This window comes from Mesoplodon bidens (assembly GCF_964165515.1).
Source record: "Mesoplodon bidens genome assembly, chromosome: 11".
NCBI lineage: Eukaryota > Metazoa > Chordata > Mammalia > Artiodactyla > Ziphiidae > Mesoplodon > Mesoplodon bidens.
The window spans coordinates 66,456,760-66,478,470 of NC_138167.1; the positions used below are offsets into that span (position 1 = coordinate 66,456,760).

Sequence of the window (21,711 nt, forward strand, 5' to 3'; positions counted from 1 at the left end):
TCCGAATCCAATTAGACGAAGTGAAAACCCAGGCAAAGCAAACCAATAGGGAAGGAGGTCAGAACGGCGGTAACTCTGGGGGAGAGTCCTTCACAGGTGGGGGTGAGGGAGCTTGCGGGGCTGGAGATGTTCTTCTTGGCCTGAGTGGGGTCACAGGAGTGTGTGTATATGGAAAAAATGCCTTGAGCTGGACATTAAGATTTGTGAGCTCTACTGCAAGCACACTTTACCTCAATAAAAAGTGTAACAAAAAATGATAAAGAATCACAGCTATAAGGAAAAATAAAATGCAACAATTAAAAAAACACAAGCACCCGCTGGGGCACCAGCTGTGATGGACCCCCAGGGCACCTTCACCACAGCCCTGCAAGAGAAGGGTGCCATCCTTGTTTCACAGACTTGCCCAAGGCCACAACAAGGGACAGAACCAGATTTGAACCTCACACCATTCCATCTCTGTTTTTTTTTTTTTTTTTTTGTGGTACGCAGGCCTCTCACTGTTGTGGCCTCTCCCGTTGCGGAGCACAGGCTCCGGACGCGCAGGCTCCGCGGCCATGGCTCACGGGCCCAGCCACTCCGCGGCATGTGGGATCTTCCCGGACCGGGGCACGAACCCGTGTCCCCTGCATCGGCAGGCGGACTCTCAACCACTGCGCCACCAGGGAAGCCCTCATCTCTGTTTTTTTAAAGATTTGTTCTGTCCAAACCCACGGCAGCCTTGGGAGACAGGCATGGCAGACATCAACACACCCACTTAACAGATATGAAAATGAAGGTCCAGAGACTGCAGGACTTGCCCAAGGTGTCACAGTTGTTGAGCTGAGGCAGAAAATTGTTCCACAAAGTGAAGAGACCCGCTGGGCAGATGGTCCTAGGCCTCTCTCCACTTACATGCCTCTAGCAACAGGGAGCTCCCCACATGACACACAGCCCTGCCCAGGCTGATTGGTTCTGGTTATAAGCTATGGAGCCTCAGTGGGCTGAGATCCCTTAGAACGAGTGAGCTCTCCCTTCCTTGTCCCTGCCCCCAAGCCCACTTCTTAGAGTCCCTGTAATTTGACAACTCATTGAATTTGGCCAAACTCTCTGATTCCCAGATGCCCAGCAGGCCTCCGTGCCCAGTGCAGACAGCTGGAGTGGGGGAGGCAATGGTGAGGGAACTGGGGCCGTCAGCTTGGAAGAAAACCCGGGGCGGATGGTCCACAGGAAAGAAGCTCCAGCCAAGTACCCTCTCCAGACGTCACACCTCAGCCATCGCTGAAGACAAGGGCAGGGAAGGCCCCTGGGGGGCCAGGGTCCCACTGTCTGTGAGCTGTCCCAGCCTCAGGAGCCCATCCACAAAGAAGGTGCACTGCAGGGGAGCCTCCTGGAGTCCTAGGCAGTGGGTGTGGATGCCTCCCCTGGGCCCTCCCGGCAGCTTGGACATCCCCCTGATGACGGTGTGGTCTGTCCTAGCCTCCCGCCCCCAACCAGGCTGTGCTCTCCAAGGGCAGAGCATATCCGACCCTCTCTGTGCCCAGAGGCCCACCTGGAGCAGCAGCTCAGGGGTATCTGCAGCCTCAGGAGGGAGTGAGGTCCCTGTCGCTTGGAGGCATCAAGCAGGCTAAGGAGGGACTTCTACACCAGAGGGATCTGCAGCCTCCCTCCCCACCCTGAACTCCCCCCTTCTCCTTTTTAACATCCATCACTCGTTATTCATATATTCAGCCCCTCTTCACTGAGGGTCCCCTCTGTCTGGCCCACAGTGGCTCCGGGAACCCCAAATAAAGAAGACATGGTCCCTGCCCTCCAGAAACCATGAGCAAACACTCCGTGGAGACACAGACGGAGAAGGTGAGGGCTGGATGGAGGGTGATGACAATCTCCCTCAGCCTCCTGGGGGCCTGTCCCCACCACACATATCCCCTGCCTGCCCCTGACCACCCACGTACACACATTCACATGTGCACTCCCATGGAGCCCCGTGGCCCCTCCCGCATGTACACGCGCTAACTCGCGTGCACACCATCCTCCACGCCCCCCAGACAGCAGCACTGGGCATGGCCGATCCACTCTCTCCCTGAGGAAGCTCATGAGCCCTTTCTCAGAATAATGTTTTTAAGTGCAAAATTGTTCTTAAAAGAATGCTTAGTATTAGAAAGGAAGGAAGCCAGCTCTGTTAAAATACTTGTCAAAATATTTTTTAGAAAAACAAATTTGTGATGGGGGTGTGTTTCGTTATCAACACAACAAATAACCAGAGCTGGGGCGGGTCTGATGCTGTCTGCCTGGGAAGCAGGGATGAATGTCAATGACATTCTGAGAGCTCTACAACGACCATGATGTGGCACGGAAATATTAAATATCGGTGACTGCTACTGGTGACAGTCGCAGACACTGCCAGTAACCCCACCGTGCTTGGTTGCCTCCATTCATAATAGATAGAAATGCTCCATTTCAGTCAGAACTCAGTGAAAACAAACATGCAACTTGTCCCCATCCAAGTTCACAAACCTTAGTTTAAGACCCTTGTTCTAGAAACTTTCTCCTCCTGGGCGCTGGGGACACCACAAGCCCCTGAGCAGATGCCCTTCCTGCTTCGTGGACTCCACACCTTGAATGATGGCCCTTCTCAGGCTCCCCAGTCCCCGATCTCCCTTCTCCATCCCCTGACCCCACACCCTCTCCCAGAGCCTTGACAACCGTCCCTGGGCTGACCAGGTCCTGTCTGGTCCAGCCACAGGTTCACTCCCTGCTGAAATGGCCTCCCAGACACTGCTCTGGGATGTCTCTGGGAACCTCAAATTCATCAGATCCAAGATGGGATAGGTCCTCCTCTCCCCAGACCACCAAATTCTCCCCTGAACTTCCCACCCCCATGAACAAGGACCCCAACCACCACCAATCCTGCAAGTCATCCAGACTAGAACCCTTCAGAGCCCTCCTTCCCCTCATCCCCATGCCCATCTCAGAGACCTGTCTGCTTCACCCCCTAAATCTCTCCTCTCCACCCACTCCTCGGCACCCCACTGCCCAGGCAGGCTGCACTGTCTCACCCCTGAGTCCGTGAACAGCCTCCTCCTCCAGCCTTGCCTCTTCTGCCACAGCCTCCACGCAGCAGCCTGAGGGCTCCTCCAAAACCAAAAGGCTTCCGTGGCTCCGCTGCCTTCCAGAGAATTTCCAAATTCCTTGGCTCGGCATCCCTTCGTGTAAGGGCTCTGGGCCGGCCTCGTCTCTGTCCATATAACCTCCACCTCCAACCTTGTTTACTAGGATGCACCTCACTGAAAGCTTTGCTGCACACCTACTATGTGCAGGGCTGAGGGTCAAAGCTAAATTAGAGACAGGCATTAATGGAACATGGCACCTGTCCTCAAGGAGCTCACAATCTAGCAGAAGGTGAGGAGAATAAGTCAGGTACAAAAGGTCTTGTAAGTAAATAGTACAAGGAGAGAGTGATGGTGCCCAACACAGGGTTGAGCTGGGGATTCAGCATCTGCCAAACAAGTGAATGGATGAATGGGTGAATGGATTGACAGATGGGTAGGTAGGAAGGTGGGGGTGGGGCTGTTGGGTAGTTGGATGAATGGATGATTGAATGGGTAGATAGTTGGGAAGATGGGTGAATGAATGCACGGATGTAAGAGTTGGGTGGATAGGTGGGTGGGTGGGCAGATAAATGGATGCAGAGATGAAAAGATGGATGCATGGATGGGTGGATGGATGGATGAGTGGGTGGATGGATGGATGGATGGATGAAGTAAAGAAAGGCGGGTGGGGAGATGGGTGGGTGGGTGCATGGGTGAATGGGGGACAGATGGATGGGTGGGCATATGGGAAGGTGATTGGGAATGTGACTCTCTAGTAAATGGCAGCTCCAGGACCCAAACCCAAGTCTACGGGACCACAGGAAACACTTCCGGTTGGGACTCAGCACCATCCTCGACTCCTCTTTGAGCGATTCCCACCCTCAGTCTCAGCCCTCCTCCTCACAAGACCTTCAACTCCGTTCTTTCTCAGAGCTTCAAGAGATCTCAGGGACCACCTAGGCCAGAGCTTCTGAGCCTCAGCATTATTGACATTTGGGGCTGGATAATTCTTTGCTGTGGGAGGCTGTCCTGTGCATTGTAGGATGTTTGACCTTTATCCACTGGAAATCAGTAGCACCCTCTCCCCAAGCTGTGACAGCCAAAAGCATCTCCAGACTTTTGCCAAATGTGGCCCGAGGGCAAAATCACTCCCGACTGAAAAATCACAGTTGATACAGCTCAACCTTCCCTCACCAACAATTTTAGGGATGAGAAAACTGAGACGCAGACAGGAGGAGTGACCGGCCTGAGATCACGGGGCTTGCACGTGGGCTCGGCCTCTCTCCCCAGCCCAGCGCCTCCACATTCATACAGCACTTCACCATCAGCCAAGCCTTCTCCTCCTGCTTTCTCATCTAGATGAGCCAGATGGAAACCGGCGCCCAGAGAGGTCCAGGTGTTTGCTCAGTATCACACAGCAGTAAGCACCAGTGTCAGGATTTGAACTTGGGGAGAGATGAGGGAGACGGGGGAGCAGAACACAGCTCCACAGGGCAGCTAGGGGCAGAAATGTGGAAGGCAGCCCTATAGGAGAGCTGGAGGGAGATGAGCAGGAAGACATTGTGGCTGATTAAAAAGACGTATCGATTTCTCTCCAAGGGAAACAAACAGGGCCATCTGTCTCCCCACGGGACCATGACGCGGTCTGAGGGAGGCGACAGGTCAAAGTTGGCTTCTGACACGGAGCTGCAGCCCAGGCAGGAGGGAGGAGTAAAAATCCAATCACATTTTAAATGCCCCAGGAGGGGGCTGACTCTTCATTAGCCAGCCCTCTTTCTAATCCTCCTGCTGTGCACCAGTCACAAGGAGACATCCCCTGGTCTGGGCTCTCAGGTTTCACAGGACCGGCGCACAGGCTGCCCCCCAACCCGCCTCCGCCACCGCCAGCCTGGGTGGCCCGCACAAGCTGGCCTCGACTAGCAAACGGGCTATCTCGAGGATGGCGCTGAGCTGCACCCAGTGCACAGGAGGCCCTTAGGGGACGCAGCGCCCGCTCCAGCACAGCCTTCCAGAAGCGTCCTTGCACGCTCAGCCTCCACTCCTGTCTTCTCCCTACCCACACCCCAGGCTATAATCAGCAGCCCTGGTGACCCCAGCTTGGCTTGGAACCTTTGACCAGACTGTTTCCTCAACTGGGATGCCATGCCCCTCTGCCCACTTCCCATCAAAGTCTCTCCTGCCCTGCTCTTTCTCCACTCACAGCTCCTGCTGCATCCCCCGTCAGGACGAACTGACCACTGCAGCCTCCTGGTGCCCTCAGCCCCTCAGGGTCCCTCTGCCCGGTCTTTACCCTATTTTTCTTCACTGGAGTATGATTCGGGTGCGGCTCTGCCTCCCCCATCAGGCTGGGGACTCCTAGGGGTCACTGCTGGGTTCCAGGCCTGGTGCACCATGGTCCCACCCAACATGGCTGAACAGCCCTGGGGGCACCTCCGCCCAAGTCTGGAACAGTGTCCAACACTACTGAAGCTGGCTTCGATAAACACTTGTTGAATCAATCAATCAATCAATCAATCTTCATTATAGGTGCCTCCTGCTTGGTCTGCAGACCTTAGTCTCTCTCCCTCAAGCATCCTCCATTCTGCTCCAGCAGGGACCATTCTAATAAATGAAATTACTCATGTTCTATCCCTGCTGGACCCCCTTAAATGGCTCCCCAGTGCCCACAAGACAGAGAGCAAGCTCTAACCTGACACTTCTTACCCTGCTATCCAGCCCCTGCCTCACACTGTTACAGCCACACTAAACTCCTCACTGTTCTCTACACTATTCCCTCTGCCTAAAATACCATCCCTCAACTGTTCTCCTGGAAAACTCCTACTCATGCAGCAAGACCCAGGCCAAATGTCCCCCCTCCAGGTAGGCTTCATCAATGCTCCCAGGCTGGGTCAAGGGCAACTTCTGCACCTGTAGCTCTCTTTCTTTCTTTTTTTTTTTTTTTTTTTTTTGGCTGTGTTGGGTCTTCGTTGCTGCTCACAGGCTTTCTCTAGTTGCGGCGAGCGGAGGCTACTCTTCATTGCGGCGCATGAGGCTCTCATTGCAGTGGCTTCTCTTGTTGCAGAGCACGGTCTCTCGCGGGCTTCAGTAGTTGTGGCACACGGGCTCGGTAGTTGTGGCTCGCGGGCTCTAGAGCACAGGCTCAGTAGTTGTGGTGCACAGGCTTAGTTGCTCTGTGGCATGTGGGATCTTCCCGGACCAGGGCTCGAACCCGTGTCCACTGCACTGGCAGGCATATTCTTAACCACTGCGCCACCAGGGAAGCCCCCTGTAGCTCTCTTTACATATAAATCTCCAGGTGACAGTACCTGAGATTGCCCTGTGAGTCAGGCTCTCCCTGGCCCAGCCAGGCTCCTCTAACTGGCCATCCAGTCTACCCTGCTGACCAATGAGCGTGCAGCATCCACTCTGACTACCATGAACGTCCCCAGGGCATAACTTGATGCTGACTTTTAGTTCTGAGAAAAACAACCTTCTCTACACCAGATGGAGGGAAACGGACAATTTCCCAGACATGTGTTGCCTCTTCCAGCAACACTTGCCGTCTGTCTGGGCATTCCGCTTGGGCCAGGGCTGAAGGAGGAGGGGACACCTTCTCCGAAAGAACCCCTTCCCTGGCTGCGACCAGGCCCTGGCCTGAGAGTCCTGGGCTCCGGTCTGCCCTGGATTTGCTGACTACTCAACATGTGACCTCGGGCAGTTCACGCTCCCCTCCTTGGCCTCAGTCTCCCCAGCTGTAGAGTGGGGAGTTAGCACACTCCCAGCCCTGCCACTGCATGGGAGGAGCTGAGAGTATCTGAGAGGTCATGGCGAGTGGGAAAGTACTTTGTAAAGCGGAAAGTGATGAGCAAGCCCACCTGTGCCAGGCCTGGGCGTTGGAGGCACAGAGTAAAGTGAGAACCACAGGTCCAGCCCTCTGGGGCCTCACACCTGGAGGAGGAGACAAGGCCAGCAACCAACAATTCCCTGAGGCAGGAGGAAACTAAGATAGGGAAGGACTGATAAAAGGCTAAGGGAGCCTAGAGAGGAAAAAGCTGAGATCCAGGAAAACTTCCTGTAGGTGGCGGCCAGGAAGCTGGGGCTGGTGGGGCTGGCAGGATTTGGCACCATGGAGATGGTGGAGAGGGCACTGTGGGGGCAGACCCAGCAGAAGCAAAGTCAGGGAAGCAGGGGTGTCAGGAAACACCAGCAGCTTGTTTAGGCTTCAGAGCAGAGTGTGTGAAGGGAAATAGCAGAAAGGCAGCTGGAGGCCAACCAGGTGGATCATGGAAGGCCCTGAATCCAGGCTAAGTGAAACTATTCTGGGGGTGACAGAGAGCTGCTGAAGGTTTTTGCGTGAGGAATGAATAAGCAAACAAATGGAAGAAGGCAGGCAGGGAGGGAGGAAACAGTACCTGACAAGTGACAAACCGCTTCCATGCTGGGAGCCCCAGGACCCCCTGATGTTGAAGGCAAGTGGGGAGGAGAGAGGGGGTCCAGGGGAGAGGCACTCATCCGAGGTTGCCAAGCTTTAGGCTCCTGGTTGGGTGCTCTTTCCACTGTGCAGGGAAGAAGAGGGAGGGTGACGCCAGCTGTCAGTGGGACAGGAGGGGTGAGATCCCGGGAGCCACCTGCTTAGACAGGAAGAGGTGGAGGAATGCAAGCCCGGATTTCCCGGGAAAGGGCTCAGGACAGGAGGGGTGGGGGTTAGATTAAGGAGGACTTCCTGATAGTCAAGAGCCCTCAGAGGCCCTAAATGTCCTTATCAGGAGGCCCAAGGCCCTGTCTGGTGCAGCAGGACTGAGAGGTAGCCCGCCAGAGGCAGGGGGATGGACTAAATGACCAGAGCAGGGGAGCAGGGCGATGGGAGAGGGGACTTCCTGCTGGTGATGGCCCCGTTTCTCTCCCCATGGTTAGGGCTTTGCAGGTTTCCCCCCTCTCACTCCCCAGCCATCATGCCCTCTCCCCACCTCGACCCTGCAGGAGCCAGCACATTCCCACCCCCGTCAACACCGCTCTCCCTGGCAGCCCAGCCCACAACCTTCTCAGACCATCGTCAAAGACGTGGGACCCAGCTCCCCGCCAGCCTTCAGGACCCTTGTCCTGAGCCAGGGCACCCAAGCCACCCTAACCCTGAAAGCTCCATCATCAGCTCCAGTGTGCACAGAGCTGTCACTCTGCACTTAACAGTTTGCCCGGTCAATGCTTGCCCTGGAATTCTCACTGGACCCCCTGACATTCCCAAATGGTGGTGGGGGGGGTGTTGCAGAGGCTCCCATTTCACAGATGAACAAACAGAGGCTCAGCAAAGACAAAGGCCTCTCGGCCAAGAAGCCAGGAGCAGGTCATCATTCACACTCAACCAAGCCACAGTCCCGGCGGTCACCTCTAAGTCCTCTCCTTCCAACACCAACCCCAAAGCAGCCACACCTCCACTCGGACCCCCCTCTCCAGGCCCCACCAGCACCATGGGCCACCATCATCCCTTGTCACCATCCCACAGGTCCCCTCCAATGATGGTCTCCTGGCTGACGTGACCCTCTCCTGCCCAAAATGGCCACAGCTGTCCTCTGCACGTGCCTGGTACACGGCACACACTCAGTAAAGGCTTGTTGACCGAGCTCATGAATGGGTGAGTGAAGGATGGATGAACAAGATCCCTTTCACCCCCAGAACCAACACACTGAACCCTCACAATGAACAGCACAAGGCTTGGCATCACAGGGCTATGATGAGACCCTGGGCCCTGCCCTCTTCCTGCCCAGTGATGACCCAGGTTAGAGGGTCTGCAAGGCAGGGGTCTCAGCCAGGTGGACTTCAAAGCAAGAGCACCCACAGACCCCACCCTAGCAGCAGAGGGTCCCCCGGCAGGGGACCAGAAGCAAACAGAAGTGGGACAGAGTGGCAGAGGAGAACCAGGACCACAGCCATGAAAGCACAGAGCGATTGAGCCCACCCACAAGGAACACGGAGCCCCGTCCCCACAGACACCACTGAGATGTTTCCTGACAAAGGCGGCAGGGAAATGGGCACCCCAGGCAGCCTTTCCTGACTTCACTGCCCAAGTATCCCCAACCTGCAGACAGGGAGACTGAGGGCAAGAGAGGGGAAGTGACTTATCCAAGGTCACTGGCAGCTGGCGGCTCCCTGCTCCCGGCCCAGGCTGGCGCCCTCCCCCTGCCCAGCAGAGAGGCAGCCTTCACAGCGGACCGGCTTCCACCGTGCATGGCTGGTTTGCGCCTCGGCAGAAGCGCTGACTCAGCACTGGCTGGCGCGGGGGAGATGGCAGCCAGGAGCATGCCGGAAGGCAGGGGGCTGCGAACTCCTCCGGGGGGCAGCCCCTGGCAGGGCACAGTGAGGTGGCTCCCAAGGGTAGACACTGGAACCCAGGAAGACCCTTGCCCGGCCACCTGGGACTGCAAAGCAAACGTCCCTGCTCCGGTGGAGTGGGGAGAACCCCGTCTTCAGACTCCGCAGGGGGCAGCCATGTCCTGGATAAAAGCTGAGCCTGGGGATTCAGAGAAATTGAGGATTTCACGCCAGCTTTAACACATCCTGGCTGCACAACCTGGATAAAAGTTACTCAGCCTCGGGCTTCCCTGGTGGTGCAGTGGTTGAGAATCTGCCTGCTAATGCAGGGGACACGGGTTCGCGCCCTGGTCTGGGAAGATCCCACATGCCGCAGAGCAACTAGGCCCGTGCACCACAACTACTGAGCCTGCGTGTCTGGAGCCTGTGCTCTGCAACAAGAGAGGCCGCAATAGTGAGAGGCCCACGCACCACGATGGAGAGTGGTCCCCACTTGCCACAACTAGAGAAAGCCCTCACACAGAAACGAAGACCCTATACACAGCCCCAAATAATAAATTGATTAAAAAAAAAAAAAGTTACTCAGCCTCTCTGAGCCTCTGACAGCACCTACCTCTTGAGGTGGTCATAAGGGTTAAAAGGTGATACTTCAGGCAAAGCATTCAGCACAGTAAGTGCCAGCTCTTGTTATTATCGCTCCTGAGCCCTCCTCTGTGCTGGACACACGGCTGGGTGCTTTGCAGGAGTCATCTCTAATCATCTTTAATCGTCCCATTACAGAGATGAGAAAACTAAAGCTCAGGGAAGGGAAACTAGAGTGAGTACAGCCCACTACTGGCCCTTCTCCCAGCCAGTTACACGCCTAAGAAAGGCTCTCAAAGTCTAATCTAGGGTGGAAAATAGGTTTCCAACTGATTAGTCATGCTGCCACGGGTGCCCTGCTGGAGGATGCTGTTATCGATTAGCAATGTCTGCACGGATGAGGGCATGGGTACTAGCAGCGTCACTGGCACAAATGTACCTAACTCACAGAGATAGAATCTGATTTTCCCTGGAAACAATGTCCTCTGAAGGCATTATGTTCTATCTAAAGACTTGATGCCCAATGTCTTATTGAATCTACCACGAGCAGTGTTTACTCAGCTGTATGTGAGGGCTCTGTTCAGCTTTTGGGCACAGGTAATAAGAGCGATGACCACACGGGTGGCAGTTTTTCGAGTTTACAAAGATCCATTTTCACACTATGTACTGCTTTGGTCTTCAGTGCGATCCTGTGAAATGGGTAAATACCACCGCCGTTTGACCGGTGGAGAAACTGGGGATCTGTGAGGCTAAGAAACTGGCTTATGGTCACACAGCAAACAACAGGCAGAACCAGCCCATGGGTCTGTCTCACCCTGGTTCCCAATGCTTTCCACACGCCACCCACCCATGAGTCAGCACCATGGGAAAAAAAATAAACAAACAGCGCCATGGACCCCTTGACATTTCAGACCCAGTGTCCTTCCTGCTGAAACCCTGCTGACAGTGCATGCTCAAGGCCCAGGCCAGGCAGGCAGAGAGTGGTGCTGACATTTGGGTGAGTGGACCTTTCCCACCCCAGCTCACCAGCTCGTTGAGGGTCCCAGCAGCCTTCTGGCTCTCCAGTGAGTCAGGTGGTGACTCAGGGCCTACCTCTGGGCTGGATGAGGAGCTGAGTCAGGGAGCACCAAGCTTCAAAGGGCAGCTGGCTCTGAGCCAGGGCCCCTCAGCTCCAGGGACACTGGCGCTCAGGACAGTCTGTCTGGGGCAGACCTCCCACACTGCCCTGCCCCCTCCCGGGCCTGCTGGTCCTGATAGCCATTCCCGCTGGCCTGACCCTGATGCCTACATGTCCTCCCATGTTCCTTTGGGCTCTTGATGGGGAGCAGAATCCTGCAACATCTGGAAATGCAAAGGGTCATTTCTGGTTGTCACAGTGATTGAGGGCCACTACCTACCAATATTTAGGGACCAGGAACACCAAGTGTCCTGTGCAAGACAGCTCAGACCACAAAACACTGTCACACCCAAAACGCCAACCGTGCCCGCACTGAGGAGTAAGGCGTTAAGCACTGCCCCCTCCCTGAGCTCCCTCCCAAGGACGAGGGGCAGGAGGGAGGTTTCGGGCCAAGGAAGAATCCTGGAACCCTCAGCACCTGATCAATGACATCCCCCTCCCCCCGCACCCCAAGACCCGAAAGCCCAGCCTGAGTGCCCCATGATTAAGCCTCCACTCCATTCACTAGTGGAGACCCAGCGAGGACACTGCCAACACGCCCCCAGCGAACACTACAGGAGCACCCGTGGTGCGCCAGGCACTGTGCTGGGTGCTGGGGTCCCGCAATGAACAAGACAGGCTCGGTCTGTGTCCTGGTCACCTGATAGCACCCTGGAGGAGGCAAGTGTTAGATTCAGAATCACATACGGGCTAAAACTGAGGGGCTAATAAAACAGAGGGGCTAATAAAACAGAGGGGCTAAGGGGGAATCACAGAGGGCTGCCCTGAGGAGGTGGCACTTAACTGTGATTTGAAGGATGCAACAAAGGACCTAGCCAGGTGAAGAGGAAAGGAAAGCATTTCAAGAGGAAGAGCATGTGAGAAGGCCCTGAGGCCCGGAAGAGCTTGGGAAGCAGAGTGAGGTAAGCGAGGCAGGGGGTGCTTAGGGGGCTGGTTAGTGCTTTGCTCTCTTCCTGCAGGGCGATGGGAAACAGTAAAGGGTCTTGAGCAGGGGTGACCCGAGCAGATGAGAGGCAGCAGGTGGATGCAGGAAGAACTGTAGGAGGCAAGGTGGGTGGAGTCTCACCCTGCGTGCTGGGGTCAACTGCCTCCGGTCCAGGCCCCTGGGCTCCCCATCAGGCTCTCATCACCCCTGTAGCCACCACCCACCAAATGGCTCAGCCACGGGGAGCTGGGCCACAAGCCAGGGTCTGACTTAACTCTGCCTTCTCAGTCCCGGTGCAGACCTGAGGTTCACACCTGAAGGCTTCCTGAGCCAGTGAGACACTGCACTGACCCCCACAGTCATCAGCAACTTCCAGAACATTCACATCAGCAGGACACCAGGTCCTCATCCATCCGAGCTCCACGGCCTGAGCAAGGTGTCCCCTGACCCAGCACGTGAGTTGGCTCACCACCCCAGAGCCGTGCAGCCTCAGGCCTCCTGACCAGAGGGAACAGCCGGGTCCCGGGCAGGACCCAGACAAACCCAGGCCATACAAAGGATATGGGTTACACACCATCTTGATGCACCAGTTCCGGGGGCTGGTGGTCTGTCGCAGGCAGAAGAAGGCAACAGGCGCCAGGTCTGGGTGAGGGACGTCTGGATCGACTCCGTCCAGGGGCTCCTCCGGGCCTGGAGGGGAGGGAGCGGGGCTCTGGGGCCCGGGCTGCTCCGTGACTCCTGGCTCAGCTGCTGGGGCTGCGGCAGGGGAGGAGGGCAGTGGGGAGCTCTCCGCCATGTCGGCACTGAGCAGGGAGCCCTGCGGAAGAAAAAGAGATGGCACTTGACGGGGCACAAGCTTGGCACCCATTCCGCGACCCGCCTCCCCCGACAAGGGGACACGGCTCAGACAGCCCAGCCTCAGGCCCCTCGGCCTCACTCTGGCTGTGAGGATTAGGAAGGAGCTGGTGGTCCTGGGGCAGGTCTGGTCAAGCTTGCTGAGCCTCAGTTTGGGGAGATGAAAAGTGGGGAGAACAAAACATTCTTAGAGTATACTTGTGATATTATTGTTGTGAGTTGTTGGTTGGCTGGTTGGTTTTTTTCAATGATACTAGAGTTGTGTATTTATTGCATCATCGAAGTAAAGAAAATTTGCAGGAAAAAGGTGAAAGTGATCGTAAAGACAGACATTACTGCCAGGACGATGCGTGTTACAAAGCAGAGGTTGGGGTGCCGTGGGACCAGATACCAGCGTACCTGGGCAAGCCAGGATGGAATCAGGGCAGACGTCCCCGAGGAAGTGACAGCTGAGACGAGACTTACAGCTGAGCCCAGAGGCACCCCCACCCACTGCCCCACAAAGCTGAGAACCCAGAGCCCTCACACACCAACCTCTCTGCTTTACGGATGGAGAAGCTGAGGCTCAGAGAAGGGACAGGATGGACACACAGCCAGGTAACAGCAGAGACAGAGCTCCACCAGGGCTGGATTCCTGGGTGTGTCGCCTGGGCACCCACCCACAGCAGCACTCAGAAGGGCCCTGTGCTTGGTTTAAAGCCCGGCTGTCACCAACTTGAAATCCTTAATACTTTTTGACCAAGGCTCCCACATTCTCATTTTGCGCTGGGCCCTGCAAATCACGTAGCTGGTTGTGACTTCAACACAGAGGTACTCTGACATCCTGGCCTCGTCTAGTGTTCATTCCAACCCCAGAAGCCTTATTAGGCCCATTTAACACATGGAGAAACTGAGAAGGGAGGGGCATGCCAAGGCTACACACTGAACTAGGGCATGTCTGGGGGCCGGAAGCCCAGCACCAGCCCACCAGATTCAGCGATGACTGACTGTGGCCTTGCTTAGCCCCCTCCTCAGCCAGCCAACGGCAGGGCCCGCCTCTCCACACCTCACCCAAGAGGTTACCAATCCCTGAATCCTCACCCACTGGGGTCTCCTGGGCCCTGGCACCCTGGCAGTGCCAGGCTGGGCACTAAGAGTAAGAGATCCCTGGCACCCAACCGGCTGCTGCCCGCGGCCGGTGGGCAGTCAGCTGAGCCGCCCAGAGCTGATACATTTGGACATTTCTCTGGCTCCTGGGGACAACAGGCGGGAGTTGGTGCCTCCTGCCACTTCGCCCGGCTGATCAGACAGGCAGAGTTTTCTCCTGAGCTCAGGGCTTTGCTCTTGATTCCAGAAAAACAGCCACGGGCCTTACATAAGCTCCCAGGCACCTCGGCCCTCCACGTGTCAACCACTGGGCGGAAAAACATCCTCCCCAGAATGGCTGCAGGTCTGCTCACCGCTGTGCCAGCCCAAGTCCACCGCTCCCCGCACTGGCCCTCGCTCCCGCCAAACTCGACCTCGTCAGGTCCCAGGGCAGCGGCTGCCTCCCCTAGGTCTCTGCTCACACGGCTCCCTCTGCCGGGAGCACCCTCTCCCCATCTCCCATCCACCATTCTCCCAGGCCCTGACGATTCATTCATTTGTCCAACAATTATTTCCTGAGCACCTACTGTGTGCAGGCACTGTGAGGGCTCTGGGGTTAGGCTGGTGAAGAAGCCAAACTGGGCGCCAGCCCTCATTCAGCCTTCACTCCAGCAAGGGAAAGAGGCACACGGGTCAATTCATTTTTCTCTCTGGGTTTCCATAGCTCTTATCACCACTGAACATGTTGTATAATTTATGTATTTATGATTCAGTGTCTGTCTCCCGACCTGAAAGGAGGCTGTAAGACAGCAGGGACTGTGGTCTGTCTCATTCACTGCTGTATCCCCCAGAGCCTGAAACAGTGCCTGGAACATACTAGGTGCTCAATAAACATTTGGTGAATAAATAAAAAGTGCTGGGAAGTAAATAAACAAGGAAGAAAGGTGGGAGTGGGGAGAACCCACCTCACCCTCTCTAAAGAAAGACCTTCAAGATAAAAACAAGAATCAGAAGTCACCAGCCATGGGTGGTCTCGGGCAAGAGCCCTCCAGGTACCAGGAATGGCTGGGAGGCTGGAACGCTCAGTGCATTTAAGGAACGGAAACGAGACCAGTGTGGCTGAGCAAGGGGCAAGGAGGGGGGATGAAACTGAAGAGTTTGGCAGGGCCCACTGTGAGTCCACGGAAGGAGCTCGGGTTTTAGTCCAAGCACCAACAGGAAACCACAGAAGGGTTTTTACGCAGGGAGTGGTTTGCTCTGGTCTCTGTTTTAAGCCGTCCCTCTGTGGGCTGAAGGGAGACAGGGTGGAGGGGCAGGGGTGGAGCGAGGACGGCAGGAAGGAGAGAGATGGGCTGGGCTGGCCTGGGATGCTGGCGGAGGCGAAGGGAAGGCGGTGGATCTGAGGTATATTTTACTGGCAGGAGAGCCTGGCCTCGCCTTGGCCCCCATGCCACCGCACCTAGCTCTGCCGAAGTCCTGCCTGCAACCGCAGAGGTGGGAAGAGCTGCCGTGGCCTCTGGGACCACACAGAGCCGCTTCCTCTCCTCCTGCTAAGCTCTGTCCACGTTGTACTAACTCGCTCTTTGCCTCGCTCCGCCCTATTGAAAGCTGTCACACTGTGTTGTCCTTTGCCCTCACACCTCTCCCCACACGCTGCGGGGCTCCTAGAGACCACGACTGCCAAAGCCACCAACCCACTCCCCAGGGCCCAGCCAGCCTCCACCGCTGACCTGCTCCCTCGCAGCTGCCCAGGCGACAGCCTTCGGGCCTGCTCCCCATTCCCAGTTCCCTCTGCTCCACGCCTGCAGCCCAGCTCCTGGCCCAGCTACCCACGTGCCTACAGCGGAAGGCTCTTGGGCATTTGGCAGCTGGGGCCCCCTGGGCTCCAACCTGTCTGCAGATGGAGCCTCAGAGAGGGCAGAGGACTTGCCTTCGGTGGCAGCATTGGTGGATTCCAGCTCAGGCCCATCTGGTCCCAGAGTCTCAGCTGCTTCCACAGCCAAAGCCTCCTCCCTCTAGATGGTCCCAGGGGGGCCCCGCAGGCAGTGGTGTAGTAACTCGACTGGCCTCCACGAGCAGGGGCAGGACCCCAGTGTGCCTAGAACACCCCACCCCCACTCCTGACCCCACTGGCCTCCTGGAGCCTCAGCCTTCTTCTCCGTTAAGCTCAGCCTTCCTCTCCTGCCTCCCTCCGCAGGCCCCTGTGAAGAGGCGATGTAACCTCGATGGAAAGGCTCTCTAGGACCCACGAAGGTGGCTGTCGAAGCGTGTATGGGGCCAGCTGTGCCATCCCCAGGGGCTGCCACCCAGCCCTCTCTTTGCTATCACCACCGTCTCCACTACCAGAACCGCCATCACCGCCGTCACCGTCATCTCCACCGTCACCACCACCACCACCATCATCACAGCATCACAGAGGCTCTGATTGAGTCTGACCCTGTACCAGGCAATGGGCAGAGGGCTTTCTATGCATTGTTTATGTCGATTCCCAACACAGTCCCATGACATACAGACCATGCTTATTCCTACTTCATGGAGAAGGAGACCGGGGACCAGGGAAGTCCAGCAGTGCCCGAGACCATGCATCTAGTATAGGGCAGGGTCAAGGTCCCAGTCCAGGTCTGCAACCCCTGAGCACAAGCACTGAACCATCACAGGCACCACTTTGGGACAAGGAAAGGTGCCCTGGAACCAGTCCTTCCCTCCCACTTAAGTCACCAGGCAGTGCAGATATAGCTGCTGGTCCAGCCAAGACCCCCAGTGTGGGCAAAGACCCACCAAGTCTTCCCAAGTCTATGGAGAAATCTGCCTCCCAGAGCCTTCCAGAGCCTTTAGAGTGTGGTATGGGGAAACCTTGTGTCCGCAGAGCTCAGAGTCCTGGCGGAGAAGGACCTGAGGCCTGGCCTGGTCACCCCAGGCAGGCCGTGTGCGTGTGTGTGCATGTGTGTGTGTTCACAGGTGCACACAGGCAATAAGCAACTTATTTATCCTTTTGTCAACAACCACACATCAGCTAATGTCACAGCTCAAAGAACAAGCTACAAATTCAGTCTGGGAATTCTAGAATCCAGGAATCTCAGAATTAGAATATCTTAGAATCACCCAGGACCTTAGAGGCCCAAGATACTAATTACGGTCACCTTACACTCTATAGTGTGTGTTTCAGAGCACAGGCGCTGGAAGCAGAGACCTGTGTCAGAGTCCCGGCTCTGATGCCAGCCCACCTTGGCACGTGGCTCAGCCTGGCAGGGACCTCGGATACCCTGTTTATAAAATGAGGGTGGTGGCTGCCCCGTGGCAGGCTCGCTGGGAGGATGAACTGGAGTAACACGTCAGCACCTGACCACGCCACCAGCCACTAGGCCAGCAAACAATGAGCCTGTGATGGTCTCCCACGCTTGTGAGCGCCATCAGCCACAGAATTCCAGAACCCTGGAACGTAGGCATCCCAGAAACACAGCATCTGGTTTTAGACCCTGTGGGCTCTAGATCTTTACACAGGGAATCTCTGAAAAGATTGGGACCCCTGAAGTGGCCTAATCATCACCACACACATTCACCAGCACAAAGACCACACAGTCACACTCACACACACCCTCACACACACAAGCACACACAGAGACATACATACAATTACACACTCACACGACACCCAGTCACACAGACATCCATCTTACTATCACACTCACACACACAATCAAACTCACACACAGACACACTCACAATGACACACACACACAGACACATACAACGTTTACTCACATAGACATGCACTCACACACCTCACAAGCTCATTATCACAGACACACAGACACACACCACAGCGCCCACTCACACACCGCACACACCAATGCAGAGCCTGCATCTAGAGGCCTGGAGAAAAGTCTCTACGAGGCTGCAGGAAACCTGCCTCCCAGAATCTTCCAGCCGGTGTCTCAGAGCCCCTGGAACCCTCTGTCTGCTCCCTCTTCCGCATGACAGCCCTGCAGATGCGTGACGACAGCCCGCCCACCCCCAAGCCTCATCTGCCCCAGGCCTCTTGTCACCAGCTCCCTCATCCATTCCTTGGGTGGCAATTTCCAGATCATCTGTTCCTTGGGACCTCTCCCCAGTCATGCTCAAGTTTGCCTTCTTTCCTCCGCAAGGACTGGACCAGGTTTGCACCAACTCACCCAGAGTAGAGCAGACGGGTCACCTGCCTGATTCTGCAGGGACAGAGATGGATCTCTCTTGATGCAGTCTGGGAGCCCCAGAGCCCAGCTGGCAGCTCAGTCAGACTGAAGCAACTATGGGGCATGTGGTCCACTGGTCCCCTCTGATCTTCTTCAGAGGAGCTGCAGCCAAGTCAAGGCTCCTCTAGCCTAAAGAGGAATGGCTGAAATCTGGCCTCTAAGTGCAGAACCTGACACAAAACTTGCTCTGGTCTGGCCAGCTAAGCCTGCCCACATATTGCAGCCACCTTGGCTCTGTCACCAAAATCAACAGCTCACCCTCCCAGCTTTGCAGTGTTAAATGAATTAGATCAGCAACCCCTCCCATGATGGCTAACAAGACTCATAGCCAACATTATTTGTTGAGCACTTACTATGTGCCAGGCACCTCATTACAACCCAGTGAAGTAAGCACTTTTGCCCTCTCCAATTTATAGGTGGAGAAACTGAGGCACAGAGAGATTAAGGGATTTTCCCAAGGTCAAGAGCTACTTAGTCAAAGAGCTGGGATTGGGGCTTCCCTGGTGGCGCAGTGGTTGAGAGTCCACCTGCCGATGCAGGGGACACGGGTTCGTGCCCCGGTCCAGGAAGATCCTACATGCCGCGGAGCAGCTGGGCCCGAGAGCCATGGCTGCTGAGCCTGCGCGTCCGGAGCCTGTGCTCCGCAACGGGAGAAGCCACAACAGTGAGAGGCCCGTGTACCTCAAAAAAACAAAAAAAGAAAAAAGACTTGGGATTTGGATCTGGGAGGTCCAAATCCAGGTTCCCTGTTAAAGGGTTGTCCAGGCCGGGCTGTATACAGAAGTTTGCAGCCCCCTCCCCCTCCCCCAGTACCTGTCCATGTGTCTGTCACTAGGCATCATCATTTGTTTGTTGGCCCTCGGCCTCATGACCAGCAAGTGAGGCTGTGTTTGAATCTTGATCAGTGTGTTTGAACATTTCCCAGCAGGTGACCCTGCTGATCATTTTCCACTCACTCTGCAGTAATTAGGACCTTGGGTCTTATTTCAGTGAACAAATCAGGATGAACATGGCCCCTGATGGAGGGAGAGTATTCTAGCAGGAAGAGCACTGGGTCAGGAGCCTCAGGGCCCAGGTTCGAGTCCCAGCTCTACCCTCTCTGCATCATATAGTCTCAGCAAACTTCATTTCCTCTTGTATAAAATGCAGAACAGGATTCTTTCTCTACCTCACAAAAGGGACAGCAAATGGGAAAAGAGATTCAGAAAGTACCTTAATGAAAGAAAAACGGCTTCCCTGTACCAGGCCCCATGCTAGGCACTGTAGAGACATTTCTAAGCCTCGCAAAAATCCCTTAAGGTGCAAGTTATTATCCCAATTTTACGAGAAGCCAATGCTCCCCTGATGCTAAGTGCCTTGCCCCTCGGGGCCAGGCCTGTGACCATGGACTGGCTCATGTGTCTCCCGGCCAGGACAAGAGCTGAGTGATCCAGGTTGGAGGCCTAAGTCCCTGGACCAACGATGAGTGAATCACAGCCCTGACTGCTCATCAGGGCTGGTGGTCAGGGGTGAGGAGAGGGAAGACCCTGATGCTCTTCTCTGCCCAGGCCAGAGTGCAGGAAAGGGGGATTTAGTAGAGGGAGGGCCTCCAAGATGAAAGGAGAAGGTCTGCAAGGCAGGGTCAGGCCTGTGCTGACCTTGGCCCCAAAAGACTGTGGCTTCCACCCTGGAGAAACCACTTCCCTCTCATCCTCTCCTGCATGAGGAGCCCCAGAAGCTTCCAGCACTTGCTTCAAGGGTATCCAAACACCTCATGCTTCCAAAGCACACCGCCCCCCACATGCATCAAACACAGCCCTGGTTCTCCTTTCTGAGAGCACAAGAAAAAATCAGGCCCTATGGCCATGTGCCCACACGGCACCTGGCACAGGGGATGACCCAGGCCGCTCCCAGGGGCACAGAAGCACCAAGACTGTCTGTCCCCTTCTGTTCACTGCTATGTCCCCCAGTGACCAGAACAGAGCCTGTCACATAGTAGGTGCTTAACAAATACAAAAGAGAAAGAGAGAGAAGGGAATCAGGAAATCAGATTTGTTTTCTTCCCTCCTTAGACTGGCAGCCATGAGGGGGAGAGACTCAGCCCACATCTTTCTGGATATCAGGAGCCACAGACCCACGAACCTACACCCACAGACCCATGAATCCACACATCCACAGGTTCACAGACACATATACCCACAGATCTATAGATCCACAGACCCACGGACCTAAAGACTCACAGACCTACACACTCACATATTCAGAGATCCACAGACCACGGATCATGGAGCATGGGACCACAGACCATGCTCCCAGCTCCCTGGGCTGCCTCTGAGCCCCCAACCCAGCCGTAGCACTCCTGGGGGCATAAGGATTGAGGGCACAAGGCAAGAGACATCCTGTGCAGGAAGAAAACATTCTGCAGCAAAGAACGAGAGGGTGCGGAGGGGTCGAGAGGGTGCGGAGGGGTCGGAAAGGAGCAAGGGGAAGGGAGGATAGAAGAGAAGAGGGGGAGAGAGGATGGGGGAGAGGGGAGGAGGGCGCTGCTCCCCCTGCAGCCCCAACCCAGTCCAGCAGCCTCTCTTTCCAGACATGGTTTTTGAGCGCCCTGAGCTGGGGGTTGGGCACCCAGAGAACAAGGCAGCCGAGGGGGAGACAGACGCAACTCAAGGAGCCCCACAAAAGCCTGTTATTACCTTGGACCATGTTCAGAAGCTGCTGGGGGTGGGCAGAGCAGTGCCCAGAAGCAGACTTTCCTGAGGAGCCCCACTCGGGGCACAGGGTGAGGGTGGCAGAGATGGCGGTGGAGGGGGACAAAGGCAGGAGAGTCGGAGGCGACCCCCCACGGGGTCAGGATGTGGGTCTGGGTCCAGGAGCACAGGAAGGCTGCAGTCATGCAGGTCCTTGAAGCTGCTCCCAGCTTGGCTGCGGGCTCACGAGGGTCAGGCTGTCTGGAGCCAGCGACAGCGAGTGGGAGAGGAGGGCTTCTGGCAGCCACCTCCCCACCCAAGGTCAAGGGGAGTCAGGGCACAGGGATATGGAACTGCTGCTTGGTGCCCCCTGGTGGGCCTAGAAGATGCCCTCTCAGAAGCACCTGGAACGGGGGTGTGGGGGAAGGGGGCAGAGAACCTTGGTCAAAGGTTCAAACCGGGAGGGACCTTCAGCCAGGCTGGTAGCCCCTCCCCCAAGCTGCCCTCCACAGTGTTCCAGGGGCAGGCCTGGGCAGCTCTGAGAAGCCAGGCACGGAGCTCAGAGGTCCTGGTGTGGTACCCAGGCCCCCGGGGTGTGTGTGTTGGGGAGGGCGGGAGCGAGTTTGGTGCCAGCCAGCTCAGCAATCCCCCCAGGATGTGCTCTTCCCTTTTTCTCTTCCTCCCCACCAGACGCAGCCCCAGAATCCGTCCCACTCAGTGCCACCTGCCCTGACACCTACTGGATCCTCTCCCTCTGGTCTCAGCACTGATGGTGGAGGTGGTAAGGGGACGGGGAGGTCTCTAGACTCCCCCACCCGGTCCCCATCCCAGGCCGGGGTCCTGGAGCCTGAAC

General features: G+C 56.1%; 1 protein-coding gene across 1 annotated transcript in view; it reads right to left on the bottom strand.

The window, feature by feature from the left end:
• CACNA1I (calcium voltage-gated channel subunit alpha1 I) overlaps window positions 1-12,861 on the bottom strand; it is a gene marked incomplete at its 3' end in the record, with an annotated part of 104,407 nt that extends 91,546 nt beyond the window's left edge. Inside the window, exon 1 of the mRNA XM_081248772.1 lies at window positions 12,610-12,861. Coding sequence (XP_081104898.1) covers window positions 12,610-12,833 — 224 coding nt within the window. The 5' untranslated portion in view covers window positions 12,834-12,861. The remainder of the gene's footprint in view (window positions 1-12,609) is intronic.
• Between the last annotated feature and the right edge of the window lie 8,850 nt (window positions 12,862-21,711).